Below are 19,104 nucleotides of genomic sequence, written 5' to 3'. Positions count from 1 at the left end.
TGTGAAAGGATACGTTAATGAGGGACAATGACTTACGTTGCAATGGCAGTTCCCTGCTCGTGATTAAATTAAAAAGCTTGTGGTTTTTTTTTTTTTTTTAATTATGTTATTTCACACTGAAGAGCAGTCAAGTGTGCAAAATGTAAGTGTAATGAACAAGTAGGTGGAGCTTAAGCTTGAGGAGCTAATAACATCCCATATGACAATAAACTAACTTCATGCTTATTTTTGGCAGCCCTTGCCTCATGCATATCTTTATTCCATTCATATTAGAAAATCCACAAACTTTATTAATGTGTTTTTAAAGAAGAAATGCAATCTGGAGTGTCTCTGTTTCTGATTATGGAGTCACTCCAAATCTCAAGTTAGTTGAGCAATGTTCAAAAGTGTGTTTGAGGGTAAAAGTACTGTGCAGACTTATGGTGTGACTGTGCTATGGATATTTTGAACCTATGCTTTGACATTTATTTCCAAACAACTAAGGAAAGGAATGGAAAAGCAGCTTTCGCTTAGCAGAGCCCTGTAAGCAGGCAGCATTCAGATGAATGCAGTAGTTGGTACCTTCTCAGCCACAAAGGAGCCATCTAGTTTTTCCACCAAAGAATGGGTTTCAGGTCCACAGATGGAATTCATGCAAATCCATTACTAAAAAGCCAACACTATTTTCCTAATTATTTTCAGTTAAATCATCCAAAAGACATCAACACCTCAAATGAGACAATCATATCACATGCCTTCTAAACGTCCTTTGTAGATACCAATCGCCCTTTGCTGATACTTAACTGAGGTTTTCTGTTTCTTTTGTCTTAGCAAAAACATTAACCTTGAAGGGAGGGGTAAAAGGAAGGGAAATGAGAACTATTATGTTTCCCTTATGCAAAAAAAGAAAGACACACTAAGGAAATTAGTATTTGGAGCTGGATTTTCAAGCTGCTTTGCCCATGTATGATTGTACATATCTCATACATATGCCTAGTTGCATATGCATATTAGCAGTTTGAAGGCAGACATCACTGCTTAACCAGCTGCAGTGTGTGTGCAGGTATGGAAACCTGCAATTGTAGAAAAAATCAATGAATACTGATATACACAAAATCTCTGCCTCAAAGAAAAGGACATATAGGCAGAAATTTTCACTTTAAAAGTTCCAAGTTCAGCATTGCAGTATCCTTCAGCACAGTTTTTTTCTGTTGAGTATTTTCTAGAGTTCTTACACCGTGCAGCAACAATCCATTTATGCTGTACTGCACCAAAGCAAATATTTCACATAAATGACTAGTTTGCAGTAGCTTACAGAACAAAACAGAACAAAGTGGCCTTAGTCCTTCATATACAAGTGCCTTCCTCCTTTTATAAAATATGGCTTGGTTTTTTTTCAATGGGTAATTTCAGAGTATTTTATCAGTTACATGGTTGTTTGTCTGTATGCTTTTATGGAGATGAACATCTGTTCCTGGGGATATTTGTACAGAGGGAACATGGGATTTCAATATTTTATCCAGATACAAACTTGCAACATGTGCTTACTGCCAATGGCATCAAGAGTTTGTAGAATGTGGTAGTCTGAAGCACTTAGCACCCATCTGAAGATTGCCAAAGTAAGTTTAACAGGAAAGCATTTAGAACATGTTTGGAAGTTTGAATTAGTGATGTTAGTATTGAATTATACCATAATAAATAAGTATGAGAATATCCTCCTGACACAAATGGAACCAAAGATTAATTAAACCCTTGTGCCTTGTGAAAATCCCGGGGATATCCAAACTAGCTTGGTTGCTTCTGCTACATGGGTTGAGTGGTAGAAACGACTTAAAACAGTTCTTCTGCAACACATGTTGCCTATTCAACGAAATGCATTGTCAAGCAAGACTTTCCAGGCTCAGTCCTGCAAACAAGACCCAGCTCTGTAGCAAAGGCTGCTACAGCTTAGTTGCTCTGTCAGGAGGTCTGCCTTGGGAGTGCCGGTCCCTCCACATGGGGCCAGGGCAGTGCAGGAGATGCCCTAGGTCTCAATTGCTCAGGGAAATGGTTCATGCTGCCTTTTCCAAACCAGGGGCAGGGTGAAGTACGTGAGAGCTGTGGTGTGAGCAGTACAGCATACAACCAAACGACTTTTTGGCTGATGTGGTAGCTGGAGGCAGTGTAAAACTGCTAAAAATTATGCTCAGTGGTTGTTTCAGCCCCTGAGCATCCTGGTTTAAGGCAGAAAGCAAAGGAGGATGAGAAATTCATAGGCAGGAGGCCTGAGGTACCCTGAGCTGTTTTAAGCATAAATCCCAGAGTAGCTTGGATTCTGTTATGTGTTTGTTATTAAAAAAGTTAATGGTTAAAAAAGTCCTTTGAAACTTTTTCTCAGAAAGATCTAGTTCTAAGTGAAAGGATTAAGCTCTCTCTATATATATGTAGTCATCATAACTTAATAAAGTTAATAAGCACACAGAACACACGAATGAGATTTGACTAGCTCTCTTGTTTTGATTATACAGTCATAAATGCATAAGTGACAGCAGAAAAGAAGGAAATAAAGAAAAAGTGGTGGCCCTCTGACCAGATGAAACACATGGAATTTGATTCTGATGCATTCCACTCTTTTTTCATGTGCATTCCATGGATTGCAAGTGGCAATGATTAATAACAAGCCTTGCACTTAGATAAGGCTTGGGAGATTTTAACATTTATTCCTAAGTAAGGAAAAAGGATCAACAGATATTTTTTTGCCACTCTGAAGTCTGATTAGGTCCATCATAGATGATTACCAAGTTGCCAAGAGCTCAGGATGTGTAGGGGCCCCTAAGCAGGACACCTGAGAGTCCCATTGTGTGCCAAGGATCAGAAGGGAAAGATCTCCCCCTCTTTCTTCTTTACTAACTAGTGCTCAACATGTTTTTAATGTTTCTTGCAGACAGCAAACCTCACAGGGAAACGCCAGTGTGAGCATTTGTGTGGATGGCTAATAAGGCATTGTTTTTATATGTCAGTTAGTAATTTCCTATGGAAAACAACAGAAGCCAGAGGAATGTTTCAAATATATGAACAAGTTTTCAATATCAGTAATATTGATCTAATATGCTCAACCCTTTCTCTTAGCTTTTGCCAACAGAAACAGAATCTAGGTTGCAACTAAGAAGTCTGACTACGACTGAGATAAATCAGTGTTTTTTTTCACCTAATGATACTAACGCTTGCCTGCTAGTATACATTATTTGTGTACAGTAATTCATATGAACAATCTTAAACTGTTCAGGAATCATGTGCCATTAACCTATGTACTTGATAACAAATAGCAAACAAGCCCAAGCAGACTAGCTGAACTCGAGGGGTCTCTTCATGGCGACAAACGTTTGCACAATTTCTCCTGTATTAACAGAGTGAAGCCAAGGCAGCTGATCTTTCTTTCTAATGAATGTTGTGTTTCAGGATGTGGAAGAATAGCCACTAGACAGAGACCATTGAACTCATTTCATGACTAACATATTCTAGAAGGGACTTAGGTCTTCTGAGGTGAAATCTGAGTGCATGAAAACACCATGCTGTATTAATGCTTAGCTGTAATCAGCTAGAGACATAGCACATGCTCAGTTTACTGGGACATTCCACTTTAAGTGCATGTTAAACTAATATTGACTTTTCCACTAAACCAAAATCTCTGTTATTTGTGCTCAGAAGACTGAAAAAACAATAGATGTGGGAAGCAGAACAATTAATCTTCCTGACCTTTTCTTTTTTTATACCTTTGGGAGTCAGTCTTTTTTTGTGTCTAATAGGGAATGTGAACGATTCACTTGCAATGATTCTTAGATTATGTAGAAGTACTTTACTGTGTTTTTTTCATTCTTTCTTTTGCATTCTCCACATTCAATAAACTCCACAGAGTATTATTAATAATATCTTTAAAACATTATCTTTTTACCTGTATCCATTCTCTGATAGAATCTTCCCCTGGGGTCCATCCATTCTCAGGGTAATTTAGCCGGGACCTTTCTGAAGACCAGATAGCGCTGTACTGGGAGGAGACAGTGATTTGATCAGAGTGAATTTCTCCTGACTCCATACCTAGTGGTTCCATGCACTGGAAATCTGAAGAAAAATAAATTACCATTGTTATTATGGTCAGCTTTTTGATATAGACTTTGAATAATGAGAACGTTTTCCTGCTTTGAATATGAATATCTAAAGAATTTATTTTTATGTGACTTTGAATTCTTTAACAACTTTAAGTGAGGCAGTGTTGGGCTTATGGTGTCATTCTTAATACCGTCATTCAAGTTACCATGGCAATTCCTGCAATAATAATTCTATACAAATATTTTTAGCCCAGCATTGTAGCCATTTCAATATAGGACAATAGATTTCTCTTTTCTAGGGTAGCACAGGCACTTCTGTGGGTTTATAATATAAATCAAAGTATGTTGAACTCATAATTATGCACAAAGCCAGGAAAGACAGACCAGATGACTGTATAAAATAATTTTATTTTAAAACTATTTACTCTAGTACAAAAAGTATAAAATGTTTTTTAAATATCATTAAAATTCCAGCCATTCTCTGTGGATCCTGGCCACTGGAAAGGAACAGATCAACAAAATTTGAATCCAGGCTAGAATATTACTAACCTAAGGGAATTACCATGTTTTCTGTAACATGCAGTATTTTAAACAAGCTGATCATCTCCATGCAATCTTTCCTTGTTGCCATAAAAATTACCTAGATAATTTAGAATCGACACCCTAGTCACTATAGTGAGTTCAAAGGCTAATACAGCATGAAGACTAGTTCTTCTCTCACTCTTCAAAAATAAAGGCTCCAACCCCCACTGAAGTGAGAGAGGCTGGTGTCTTTAGATGGATCCTCACACCCAGCTGCTCACGCACTGCCTTGTCAGAAGTTTACCAATCCTATTGCAAAAGCAGGAGAAAATAACATGTGTCTATGCTTCTCTTCAAGGACTTCATAGTATATAAATATAATTAATTCCTTCATTAGCAGTTTAAGGTAAAATAGCAGTGTGTGAAGCAGAGGCCCTGACATTTGGGTACAGACCCTTTTTTATCACACCTTCTACAGAGATGACATATCTCTGTCAGGGTGGGTGGGTGCTGAGCTGAAGGTCTGAAGCTTTCAAAATCTGTGAGTTGGAAAAATGAGCTTTTAATAAGCAAAGTTCTGATCTTTCGATGAAAATTAAAACATTCTGAAAAAACAGTATAAATCTTTTATGACAGATCCCAAAACTTCTATTCAGAAATGCTGTCAGGGTACCTTATAGGAGTTGTAGTTAGGGTGTCCCATAACTGAATTATCAAACTTGTTGCCAAACCACATTTCCCATGGCATACCACCCTTTCCCCCACTTCTGTGCTGCTCCAATGTATTGGAGCCTTGAGTGAAGTACTGAAACTTGAACTACGCTGGGGTAAAACTCAAAGTAAAATTAACTACTGCTTGGAATTGGAAGGAGAGCCGTACATAATCCACTAAAGAATGCAAGATATGGTAGGTGGGAATAATTTTAAAATATCTAAATATTAGGTGTATAGTTTTATCTGGACATGTGGGCTTTCCCTGTAGTCTACTGAGAGAGAAAAGTACCTCCAGGGCACACCTCACATGTCTGAGATAAGTAGGCTGAGCTGGTCCCTGGAGGTGACCCCTTCTCTATTGAGAGCACAAAGAGGAAGGGTGGGTGAAATGAGGTGAGGTGAATCTCTCCTGTGTCTAAGCCTGCATCCCAGCATAGCAGATACTATTAACTCTGGCTTCAGTGTGATGACACCTCCCTCTATTGCCGAGGGAGGATGACTGGAAGAGGTGGACACATTGCTTGTGCTAGCTAATGAGGGGGCAGGAGCAGCATGTACATAAGGAGAAGCCAAACTAGCTGGAGATAAAATCTGAAAGAGTTGGAGGAGGATGCTTCCCATTCACAGAGACTGGGTACGTCCCATTCCTTCTTCCTAGCTAGGCAACATGCAAGAAAGCTATTAAAGAGGCACGGGGCAGAGGAGAGCTGGAGAGTAACATCGATAATTTCAGTTTACTCAGTTTTCTTTGGTTTCTTCTTTGATTAAACAAGTGCCTCAAATCTGGGTGGATCTGCTCAAACCTCAGTAAGTTGCAGAAAGGAGAGAGAGTTTGATTTAAAGTGTGTGTTCTATTATCAAGCAAAGCAAGGAAGTCTGCAAGGACATGGTGTAACACAGCCTGTTATTTTCCTGTGTCTCCCTCACTTTGTTTCATTCTCTGTCCAAAGGGTAACTATGAAAATGAGGCAACTGGGAAAAAAAATACGAGACAAAGAACAAAGCTTAGATAGCTTATGAAATAGTTTAACAAGAGCACATATATTAAATGGGTCCTTTTTATTCAAGAAATCGATCATCAAAGCTTAGTCCATGTAATAAAAGAAGGCTTTGGATAGCACATTCATTGTTCTTGTTTCATTGTTTTAATGCAAGCGTTCAATTGCTCCGCATTCCTGTGTTTCCTTGGTCAGCACAGTTTTTCACAATAATTATTCCAACTTCCTGGCAATACTGTGGAATTAAACTGTAAGAAGAATTCTGCTTCTTGCACTGCTTTTTAAAGGGCAGCTGTTCTTTAAAAAAAAAAAAAAAGAAAGAAAAAAGAAAAACAGAACCAACCCTTCCCCACCATCTTATTTATTTAATTTTCCTTTAAAGTTTCATGGAACACCTGGTCTGCAAGAAGACATAACAGATAATATTTTCCAAGAAGCTCTGCGGGATACATAAATACTGACCTTCTGATACACTGCTCTGCGACACGCTGTAGTTTGCTGAGAATCCCTCTTTTGCTATTGCACTGTCAGTGTAAAATACCATTGAAAGAATCCCTGTTGAAGACCGGACACGTCCTGGGTTGTTCTGCCCACAATAACGCCCTATATGTGGGCCAACTGCAAAGAAACAGGATATAATAGTAAACTACCAGTTCTGCTACAACAAAAGATGCCAATACAATAGCCTCCTAAAGACAGCCCCTCAGGAGGAAATAGTGAACCTCTACAACAGCTCAAAAACACAATCTTATCAATAACATAGCAGTGAAGAATAAGTGGCTTATTCTACCCCAGTAATGTTACTTCTAAAATGTTCCAGCTAGCACTCCATAAACCTCTGAAAATGTAAAGAACCAGGATTTCAAAAAAAGTCCTTTAAAGTGTGCAGAGGGGGCAATGATGCACAAAACTACATGTACAAAACAACAAAAGTATTTTCCAAAGTGTGACTGAAGCACCTATTTATGCAAGCAACATCTGAATGGTCTGATTTTCCCCACACGGTCTACCAGATGCTCTTGGAATAAGAGTTCAAACAGCACTTTCCAGGTTTTATGCTCAATACTGCAGTTAATCTGTTAATTTTACAGCGCCCTTAGAAAACCTTTTTGCACACATATTGAGGCTATGACCAATGACTCTTTATCCCTTCCTGTTTATGCTTTCAGCACACCTTCACAGATCTTTTGCCCATATGCTTAATACTAAAGAATACTGTAAAAGGATTCAAGAGGAAAATCTTAATACTTTCCAAACAGTGAGGATTTCTTAGGTATATCTTCATGTCACAGAACACACACACATACATACATACATGATCTCTCTCAATGTTAACTATAAATCAGTTCCTGATATTTTTCTGGATTTCCTGTCCAGTGAGATAATCCTTTTCCTTAATTAAGCTACTCAATTCACAGCCAGCATATGTGGCCTTCTAGCACTTAAGCATTCCCTGCAGATAGGCCCCTAGGTGGTTGAATAGTGGTACATCTGTGCTTACAAACAATAAGAAAAAATAACGCTAAAACCTATCCACAAAGTCAATCATGAAAATAATCATAAGATATCATTCTAATGCTTACACCACTGGCTTTCCAGGCTGAAATTGACACCTTGTCATTTCTCTAGGAAGTCCATTTCACTTTCAGTTTAAAATAAAAAATGTTTATATATCCTAATTATTCACAGTTCAAAGAAAATCCTCAGCTAACATAAATTTGTAGTCATTTATTGGCGTTTTGCATCAAGTAAAACAGTTCCAGCTTGGAATAACTTCAGTATGTAAGCTACACATTTCTGTAAGACCCTAGAGTTGCCAGAAAGAGGGAGCTCAGATGTTGTAGCTCTTCCTGCCAGCATGTGCTTTTCTATCCATATTTTGGCCACGGTTAGTCTTCAGTTGCCTTGGCAATCCCATGGCGTTTAAAATACCTGCCTGTTCAGTCCTTTTCCACCATGGATGTTCAATGCAGTATTGATAGCATGAAACACCCTATAGAGGATATCAGTTGAATTCTTCCTCATCCTAGAAATCATTAAAGCTTTACAGTTTTAGTATTTGGAGTGAGAAAGTTGTTTTAGACTTTTTTTTTTTTTTTTTTTTTTGCTAGTAGTGGCTTTTGAAAAACACAAAACAATGCCTCCACTTCAATTGCTGCAGGGTTATTGTTGCTGGGTTTTTTTTTGTTTAGTTTTTCTTTTTTTTTTTTTTTTCTTTTGCATTTTCTGTGTGCAAACAGTTCTGATTGAGCTCTTTCCCTTCATGGCTTTCAACATTATAGCTGCTGATGTTGCTCTGAACTGCAAGAAAATAAGGGGGATAAGGCCACCATGTTGTGGCACTCCGAGCCTCCCTCCTCCCATTTCCTGTAGGGAGGCCTCTTTGAAATGACAAACAGAAGAGAACTTTGTTTAAAGCAGACAGGCTTTAAGATTCCCCATGACTCACTGGTTTATAATTTTTAAGACATATTTAGTGATTCTGCATTTCAGTCTTCTACAGATTGGCCCTGCTATCACAGTACTATTCCCTTTGCTAGCTATGTAGATGCAAGAGCCAAAAACTTGCAGAATATGATACAAAGAGGTATTGAATTTTTTTGCACAACATGTAAGCTTTAGCCTAGTGAGCTAATACAGTATTGATCTGAGCAGAACTGGATGAAATAGAATTTCTTGTTCTTCTTACACAAATAGCTAAAGCAAAGTTCTTTCTTCCATTCAAATCTTGAAAACTTTTGAATGACAATAACTTATCAAAAGTTTCAGGAGTCACAGTCACCACATCACAGAAATGCTATGTGGGTAACACCATCTGAGCAATCAGTCATTTAGGGGATGATACTGCTGTCTGCTTAGGTAGACAATGGCACCGCTTTTTTGTAACCATCTTCCTGACCCTTCCTCAAGAACCAAGATGGGCTTTCATAATAGACCATGTACAGTTCCAAATGGGAATTTTAGGGCAGCAGGTGATGAAAAATCATTAAGCCCAGAAAACTCTTTGCAGCCTCTACCTGTAGACCATCCTGTCGTTTTGCCAGCATCCCCCAGGAAGGCCTACTCCAGATATGAGTCACTTGGAAATGTCCTTGCTCAAGGACACTTCTCCATTACCCACAGAACAAAGGCATTTTGGTGAGCCAGCTGCTTCATTTGACTGCCCATGCTGTAGCTATTTCTGGGACCTTGTTTCCTCTTTCCACTGGCATAGTATGATATAGTGGGAAACAGTAACTTTCAGCTTAAAAGTTGGAGGGGCAACTAAGAAACCTGTCTTGCAAGCTTTTCCCAAAATGCAGAGTCTAATTCTACAACCTGAATAAATCCTTGATTATTCTTAATATGTATGTTTGAAGGTTTACAGATCTGAGTATGGAACATATAGAACATAGCTGGTGATTTAAGACTAAACAGAAGCCTTATCCTTACTAATTCTTCTTTTCTTTTCTACTGTTTGCCCTTCTGGACAGAGTAACTGTATCAGGATATTTTGAGACTTACTGAAATACACATTTGCCTACCCAGCTGAAATCGTTAACTTTTGGAACTCAGTTTAAAAAGAGAAAAAAACCACAATAAAACACAAGCAAGGAAAAATGGTATATCAGACTTCTCAAATATTAAAAGAAATGTTAACTAGCCATTTTGCAGAATTTTAAAGCTGGTCTTTAAAAGTATGCTGTTGTGCTGTGGACAGTGTTTTCACAGCAGTATGATAGTTATTGACAAACCACTGGCACAAAACTTAGGATGCTAAAGAGAAAAGAATTGAAAAATGAGTCCCATCCTTACAGCCCAGTACACACCTACACTGAGCTTGTGCATACTATTATATCTTAACAGCTTCTTGAAAAAGTGTAGAAAGCAACCACAACAGAGGAGAAACACATTTAGATTAATAGCAACCTTCATTTGCAGTGATGTTAATGACTGAAGTGTTTTGTTTTGCTCTGTAATTCAATGGAAGCTCTTGTGGCATTGACCAAAACAGCAGTGCTTAGCCTGTGGTTCTCAAACCATAAGTAAACTTCTTTAAATTACTTTTGAGCCCCTAGTAGACAGTTTCTAGAGCTTCAAAGAGAGCTGCATGATGAATATGTGCAATTCATCACTTAAGCTAGTCCTTATTTTGAGTGGGCTATTTTTCTTCAAAGTCATCAATGGGCTGTTCTCAGCTGAGGCTGGCTAAGGTACGTTTGTGCCTTGGACAGAGATATTTCTGGTGTCTTGTTTATTCATGCAAAATCACATATTTCTATTTCATGATCTACTCACTCTCCTGCTTTAATCCCACCTGCTGTCTCCTTCAAACCGTGGTACCTTTTCTGCACAATATTTGCAACGTGCACCTGTAGTTCCCGAATATTCTCCACCAGGGTTTCTTTCACTTATTGCTTTGTGTTAAAGAAGAGACCAAAGGGTGCTCTTGATATGCAGTTATGCAGAAACAAAACACCGGGTTTGAGGCATTACTGAATGCCTAACATTCCCCTCCTGAATCAGCAAACACTCACACCAGTGGTACTTCAGACCCGTAAGTGTCCTTGGTGAATTCCTGTTGAAGTCAATCGAACTGTTCACGTGCTTCAAAGATAAGCACATGTTTTGCAGAATCAAGACGCAAGTACTCAGCACTTGCCAGATTCAATCCACTAAAAGGACAACCAGGTAGGCTGAGGACTCCATGATTGTGACAGAGCATTTCAGGATTAGTGTCTTTGTGAATGACTGTCATAGTTGTTGTCAAATTGTCTAACAGAAAATTGTTTTCCATCAGGAAAATGGCAATTATGTAGAAGCAAAATGTAAATGGAGGCATACTGATTTTGACACATCCTTTTAAACATCAGTGTGAAAATTTGTTTAAAAGAACATTTCTCTTTTTTTTTTTTTTTTTTTCTGGGGGAAGAAGGAAAAAAAATCGCAACTGTAGAAAACAGCAGATTAATTTCCTGCTGATCTCTAGTGACTGTAGCTGATCTAATTCTACAGTGAAAACATTTTCCACTTATGTTGGGTTTCATCTGTTCTATCTTAGGTATCTTTTTTAAGTTTACATCTGAGTTAGTGTTCCATAGCTCTCAGTACAGTCAATGAGATAAGAATCTCCAGAGGTCCACTAACTGCACCCTGAAGTAGATGTCTGAGACAGATCAGTGAGGGCTGCTGTCCTCTGCTGAGAACAGAGGTAGTGAAAGTGCCTGGCTCAAACATTGATGCCTGGTTTCCAGAGTTGGGTGAGAGCAGCATGTTCAGGGGGTTGTCCATCTAATTCTTCCCTGGTTGTGGCCACAACTGTTTTCCATCAAACTGTTCTCTGTGACCTATTAAAATACTGCCATCATCCTGGCACACCACAGCTGTGTTGCTGTGGAGCAGGGGATTTGAACTGAAGGATATGGGTTTTTTTTCCAAACGTTTAATAAATCTTTCTGCTTCATGTGTAGTGCATCTGTAGTGCAATGGTGGCTTTACTCTCTGACACAGCTGGGTATGTGAGCAGCAATGCAGTCTAAGAAAGCAAAACAGCTTCCTTTTTTATGGCTATGTCCATATCACTAAACAGACCAGGCCATGGACCACCCTCTGGATCTGCAGCCAGTAGCCAGGGACTGTTCCTGGATCACACTAACAGAGTGACACAGCTTGCTCCTGTAAGGCTTTTTCCACTGAAGCATGACAGCTGCGTGCAATGTGCCTGTTTGGAATGATCCCCAGCTTTCACTTTCCTCCAAACCGTGCTAAGGAATTGCTTGGGAAAGTGCAAACTGATGTGGGCTGAAGTTGTGCAAGGTAGTATGTCAGTAATTAGGAAGTACACACAATGATGCCTTGGCCCTGTTTTAGCTAATAGTGTAGATGTAGCTTCAGAATATTTTTTTCATGGACTAAAGGGAAATGGACAAATGGCTGAAAGACACCCTGGGTGAGCCTTTCTTCATCAAAGGCAACAACACTGTCTAATGTTTTTCAGAAATGTACTACTTCCATGTGGGTGCAAATTAGATTTATTTTGCCTGACTTTCTCCTTTTTTTTTTTTTTTTTAAGATTATCTGGAAACTCTTATTTTGATATGTAGAAACTTTTAATTTCTGCCTTCAGTTTATCGCCAGGTCGTACCAGTGGTTTCCTGTGTCAGCTTTGCTCTTTGGTTGAAATAGTTCTCCCTCCCAGGGATTAATCCCGTGATGCATTTATAGAGAAGCAATCATGTTCTCTCTGCCTTTGTAGTGTTAAGTTAAACAAGAGACTGACTGCTGGCTAAGGATTGTCCTACAGTGAAATGATGCAGCAAACATTTCCCTACAGCCACCACAACCTCCAACAGTTTGTATTTAAGGAAACATTTCTTTCTACAAATTCAGTTGAATATTTACAAACATGTAAGCACCCTTGTGGGATGTCAGGACCATTTTGAGTTCAGACAGTTTGTGAGAGAATTGAAAGGCTGATAATGCCTGTTGTTAATTGCTCTTCAGTATGGCTCAGTCACTTTCTTGAACCGGGAAATTACCGTTTTGAAACCCTCTGACACTAACAATAATGCATTTCTTTTTGGTAATATTACACATAAATTGATTGATTGGATCATCTTTTCACATGTCAGTTTAAATGCAAGTTCTACAGGAATTCAGCTTGGACAGATTTGGCCTAAATACAAATAAACCTATTATTAAATGTTCCAGACATCATTATTGTAGTGTTACAATACTGTTTTCCTAACTGAGGCATTAAATACTAAATAGTCTTTCAGCTACTGTTATGGCTTTTTCTTCACTATTTATTGGAGTGGATTGAAAAGAGCCAGGATAAACCCATTAAGTATAAAACAAAAAGGAAAAATAACTATATGTTAAAAATCTTGTACCTATTTACTGCAGCATCAATAAAAGCTTTAATTAAAATTGTATCAGGAATTTATCTAGGAAAAAAAAACACAAGCAAGTTTAAATATGTTACTAAAGTATGTTCCTTAAGTTATATGTTTTCATTTAAATGAAATATTAATGTAGTATTAGCATTTTATAGAAACTGCCACTGCTGTTCATAAAAGCAAAGAAAATATGTATTAATCTGGGTTATCACACCAGTGGAAAACTGAAATAGTTGTAATTAGTGCCCAACACAAACAACATAAATCTTCAGTTGCTGAATTTTGCTACAAGTCACAAAATTAAGAAGAAAAAGGACAGCTTCAACATACTTCTCTTTATCAGCTTATGCCATACATAGAAACAGTGAAAAAGGCATCACAATCGGTTTTACACAGCCATTTGCACAATTGGTGTAGGTGATTGGGCACCCTAAAGGTTAGGCATTCTACTCGAACAGTCCCTTTTAGACTGGAGCCACAGCCTTTCCAACTGGGGTCCTTGGTGAACCAGCACACAGCTGCCCAGCCTAGAGGGGACTTGGACCTTGTGGACCCATTGCCGTTTATGAAAAAAAACCAGAGAAATCATGCAGCTATTTTATTCATCAGTCTCAGTGCAAAGCTGGGTTATGAGATCGGGCAGAGGGTGAAGTGAGGGCTCACAGGCCTTATAGTCTTTGCTAATATCTAGCTATGCACTTGGTGAATTTGCACAAGGTCAAGCGTGGCCAACAACCAAGCGGAAAATTACTGAGCTGGCAGACAAGTAAGTTCTAGAAGGTACCCAACATGTGTCCAGCTAATCAGAGATTATAAATTAACAAATTAAGATAAAACTTTTGGATTTGCTGATACTGCTGGAAGACAGAGCACTGTAAGGGAGGAACACTGCAGTGCCCATTCACTGAACCCACCTGAATGAATAACTCAATCACTGTTCACTGTAATCTTTAGTCTGTATGATTTCCATTGTATGGACACCACGTTTTCTCTGGCAAAGAAATTCTCCAATTTGACAGGTGGTCTGTAACCCAGATCCTTCACAAGCTGGAGGATTAGTTTGTGCAAGTTGTTGGAAATTTCTGGACAATACTCATGCGTTAGCTGTGCAAGTTTGAGGACCCATTACAAAGCTTCATATTTAATTAATTTTAATGTAGGGGTCTGTCAAATATCCCCTCTAAAACCAGTTTTTCTCCAAGCCAACTGTTCAAAATTAAACATATTTCATTAAAATAATCACTCACACTGTGATATGCTTTACTGTATGAATTTACAGAGCATTTTTCCTATTTCTCTTTAATTCAACTCGTTTCACATAAATCAAGCAAGGACCTCTCTACTATGACATTTAAAAAAATGAGAATATGCCTTCTGCAGCCCACTACAGAGTAATGGATATGCATATCACAGTCCATTTTTCTCTTACCATCAGGGAATCCATCCCAGATTTCCAATCGGTCATAGCGACAGAATGCTCCCCCTGGAGTATTTGAATCAGGTTCTAGCTCAAAGCTTTCAAATTCCAGTATAATCTCTGACATCTTTGGTGCAAAGATAATATAAGTGCATTCAAGGCTATTGGGGTATTTTTCAGGGAATCCAGGGGATTTTATCACTCCGCTTGATGAAGTAAAGTTTCTGGAACATTCAGGTCCTGCAAGAGAAAGAGAAAATCACCAGGGTTAACACTATGCTACTAAGCAAAGTAGTTAGCTGGAAAACAAATTAGGTCATACTGTCTCTCCAGCAGCAAAGGTGGTTTTTCAATGAAACACCTCATTTTAATCGCTGCATTAATCATTCAGCCAGCTTGTTCCTATTATTGATAGTCAGGTTTTAAAGCACAATTCACATATACTGTCTGATGTCCAATTTTCAATTTGTATGGAACAATATGAAAACTTGTACCAGCTCTAGAAAAAATTATGACAAATACAAAGTCATGTGGGAACAATGAAAGTGTAAGCTGCAGAAATCTCGACAGAGCCCTAGAGAAATAATTATAGCCCCTTCAAGCTCAAATCTTTAAATCTTATAGCTGACAGGGATTTTATTGGTGAAATAGAATTTTTTACAAAAGTGGGTGAGTGAATTCAGTAGAGGGAGTAGTGGTTTCAGATTCCTGGAGCACTGACTCAGTAACTCTGCCAGATGTGACCTATGCCTCCTTGACAAACTAAATGTGAAAGGTAATTCGTACATGTACCAAGGGTGAGTGACTCATTCTGAGTGGTGTTGACACAGGTGCACCAGTAAAATGTTGCTGTTAGTGCAGGCACGATAAACTGTGTGATTACAGGCAGTGTTGCTAGAAGTCACCTAATGTCAATGTTGACACACCAGCTTTCCCCAATGTCCCCACCATGCCATAATGGGATGCTCCAAACAGTGCTTTTGGTGAAGCAGGAAAGTAGCAGTAAAGATGCAAGGGTATAAAAGGCCAGATCACTGGATTTGCCTTTGTGAATACAGGGGACTAAAACTGGAGTTCCTCACTTGTTGACAGATCGCGTTTCTCCTTTTTTTAGGTCCCTCAGGAATCCTCTCTGTGTATCCCACATCTGCAGGTGTGCTTCGAAGTCAGCCGCAGGCACTGCCCACACATCCTCCCACAAGGTCAGCATAGGTACCCCTCTCTGACTTTTGACACTCCAAAATTAATGGAAAGTGATTTACAGGATTTGGGGGATTGGTGGAGAGCAGTTGACCTGGGGAGTTTGAGTAGGATGACTCAGATGAAGGTCTTCAAACACACAGTAGAGGAAGGACACAGGCAACAGTTTGGTTGCAAGAGGCAGGTCTGTGCTGGAGGATGAGCATGTGCGAGGTTTCAATTTGGATGAGGATGCACAGCATCCTTAGAGACCGTAGCCAGAAGCCTTACAGGATTTCCAATGCTGAACACTGATCACTGAAAGAAAACAGTCTGGCTTGTTGCATATATGAATACTCTTATTTCAGCACAGAAAATGTTTTCCTTGTGAATGTGCCAAATGTATTACCCCCCACAGATCTGGCCACCTCCCAGCTAAATTCAGCATCCAAGAGAGAGGTCTGAACGAATTTAGTCAGTTCAGGTATTTTTGTCCTTCAACAGACACTGATAGGAAATGCTTGATCTATCGCATCAATATTCAGAACACTTTGTGGCATATTTTGGAAGATGCAGATATTAATGCTCACGTAACCTGACCCATTCCAATTTGGGAAATTACATTTTGCCTATAATTAAATTGCCCGCTTACACATTGGTCGGATATTTCTCTTCTCTCCCTGTCATTCCCTTGTCTCCTTGTCATGTATGGGAGGGTTATATTCTGGTTGTTGCCTCTTACTCCCACCGGTAGCTGCTGTTCCAGGATAAAATAGCTTTGCTATGCCATTCATAGCAAAAAGTGCTCTGTACTCCTCTTGGAATCCAATAAAAGATGCAATATAAAATGTAAGCCAGGATCATTATTGCTTTATTAAATACAGCCAGATCCTGGCTCTGTAAGTGCATGATCATCAGGCTCCTTACACTGACACATGGTATCTCAATACCGGCTTGCTTTATTTTAAACATGTTCAAGTCAATCTGGTGCAAGAAACAAAACCTGTTTTCAGAAGAGCTGCCTCAGGAAATTGCCCTCCACAGATTTTGACCCTTTATTGACACTGAGAAGAAGCTCCATGAATTAAATCAACACTGAGGCTACGAGGAACTCCATGGTGCAATCTTCATGGAAAACTGGCAGAAAAGATTCTAACAGAGAGCTGACAAAATAGATACTCCTGGGAGGGAGAAACTACCTGTGTGCATGTGCATGAAATAAAGGAAGATAGATGAGCTGAAGGAAAGAGAGAGAGGAGGCAACAGAGAGAGCAAGGAAAGAGAAAGAGATGACATTGGGTATAATTTCATTCGCTCGATGTAGGTGTCACTGAGCCAGAAAGTCATTTGCCTTCTTAGCTGACACTGCCTTTTCTTTCAGTTTACACCATAAGTTTAGTCAACTAAAGTCAGGAGTGTTGAAAGTGTACAGTATAGATCCTCATGTAGTGAGCAGACCACTCATCCACCCTATGATAGGCTGGCTGCCACAGCCAAAATGATGAACATTTCAGATGGGCTAAATGCTGGGCAATATGGGTTTCATGATTTAGTCTAGAATTCAACTTCTTCATTGTCTTTCTGGCTAAGGAGCTGGATGAGAAGTGAAGGCAGCTCCTACTCTCAAAACCCATATCTCTTTTATCACAGTCATTACGTGTATTGGTCTCTCAGCTTAGGATGCAGGTAGTGTAATGCAGTTTTTCTTTTCAAAAACTAAGGATGCTTTCACAGGAATCATGGGCAAAAATATAGTGTGTGCTGAAATGCAGCTCAACCTTCAGCTCAGCAACACAGGACCTAGGGCTTGTGATCATTTTAATACTTCTCATACCTGGGAAATGATGAGCTAAGATGTGAATATGCTTGAATGAAGCATATTAGTCTGGTGTGAGCAACTGAGCTTCACCTGTGTAACAGGGTGAACTGGTCAGCTTTCTTTGGTACAGATATTAAAACTTAAATTTGGAATAGCATATACGCATTAACTCAAAAGTTAAAAAGTGCTGTGTTCCCACAGAAACTAAAACTTGTATCCTTTGTGTACACACAGCATTTTCTAACACTGTACCTGGTGATAACTTTTCTGCCTTAATATACGGTTTATGTGGAATGAACTAGAGTTAAAGTTGCTCTGGGAGCCATAATTTGGAGTTTCCTGACTTCTGTGTGTGTAAAATCACTTTCATAATGCCATCTTAATATGGGTAATGTGTGTCATTGAGACATGTAAATGACCACACAAGGAAATAAACACAACATTGCTGTCAGAGCTCTGGGTTGCCACTATACTATCAGGAAATAAATAAAAGCTTTTTTCTTGAAAAAGCTCAGTTGCTAAAATAGATTTTTTCACAGGTCATTCTTTCACTTCTTCTTGTGTTTCAGCCTTGTTTTTTACAAAAGGTGGTACTGTATATATAAGTACTGAGAAATTTCAGGGCACAGTTTCAAGAGTTTAGCCTCCTAAAGCCATCAAAATAAATAGAGATATGTTTTCAGGAAATCTTGGTGTCATTTGGATCCTGAGTTCTTTCAAAAAATGTGACCCTGAAGGTCACCAAAAGAATTTCTGGGAGCCAAGAGTGGATTTACAGACAGGGAAGATGGTGAACGAGAGGTCTGTGGCCCCAATTAGCACTGTGCAGAGCAGCAATAGCTTGCAATAGGAAAGACACTTCACTACTGTGCTTCTCCTCATTAACAGTACAGCTGCCACCAAGTGTGTGTGCTGACCGCAGCTGAAAATCTGGCTCTAGTGTAGGTGTGTAAAAGGAGCTTGAACTGGTTTTGAAAATGGGGTGCTACCTGGATGTGGTGTGAATTGGAAATTCGAAGTTTTTGTTTTTGTTTTTGTGAGTATAACCCTAAACTGCTTTTGTGAGTATAACCCTAAACATTGATGTTGAAGTCAGTATTTTTTTCTACAAAGTTAAGCTTATTGTCTTTTTATATATCATGACTTTTGGTCCTGTATTCTCCAGGCATGGAATATATGAATTTATCTCCATCCAGCTATAGGGAAGGTGTATGCCAAAATAAGATGATCTTACTGCCCTTCTAGCTATTGACTCAGAGAATTATCAGAGAGGGACTGTCTACAGGTCTGGTTAATCCTGGACTGTTTGTTTCTCTGGGCTTTCTCTGTGCCCTGTACAGCAACCTGTGCTCACCAGCACTGAACTTCTGGCACCAGCATCCAGAAGGTCATGCCTGTGAACAGTGTAAGCTTCTCCCCTCCTTTACCTCCCAAACATGATTTGTGAAAGCAACAGCAACATCATCTGCTGCCCATGTGTACTCTGGTCCTTTCTGAGCCCACAGCTACCTCT

General features: G+C 39.1%; 1 protein-coding gene across 1 annotated transcript in view; it reads right to left on the bottom strand.

Moving 5' to 3' along the window:
* NRP1 (neuropilin 1) overlaps positions 1–19,104 on the bottom strand; it is a 114,747-nt gene that overhangs the window by 48,000 nt on the left and 47,643 nt on the right. Inside the window, 3 exon segments of the mRNA XM_055707233.1 lie at positions 3,911–4,077; positions 6,761–6,916; positions 14,606–14,833. Of these exon segments, the coding sequence (XP_055563208.1) occupies positions 3,911–4,077; positions 6,761–6,916; positions 14,606–14,833 (551 nt within the window).

Source organism: Falco cherrug, chromosome 4 (genome assembly GCF_023634085.1).
Source record: "Falco cherrug isolate bFalChe1 chromosome 4, bFalChe1.pri, whole genome shotgun sequence".
NCBI classification, from domain to species: Eukaryota; Metazoa; Chordata; class Aves; order Falconiformes; family Falconidae; genus Falco; species Falco cherrug.
This window is presented reverse-complemented; position numbering and strand designations above follow the sequence as displayed.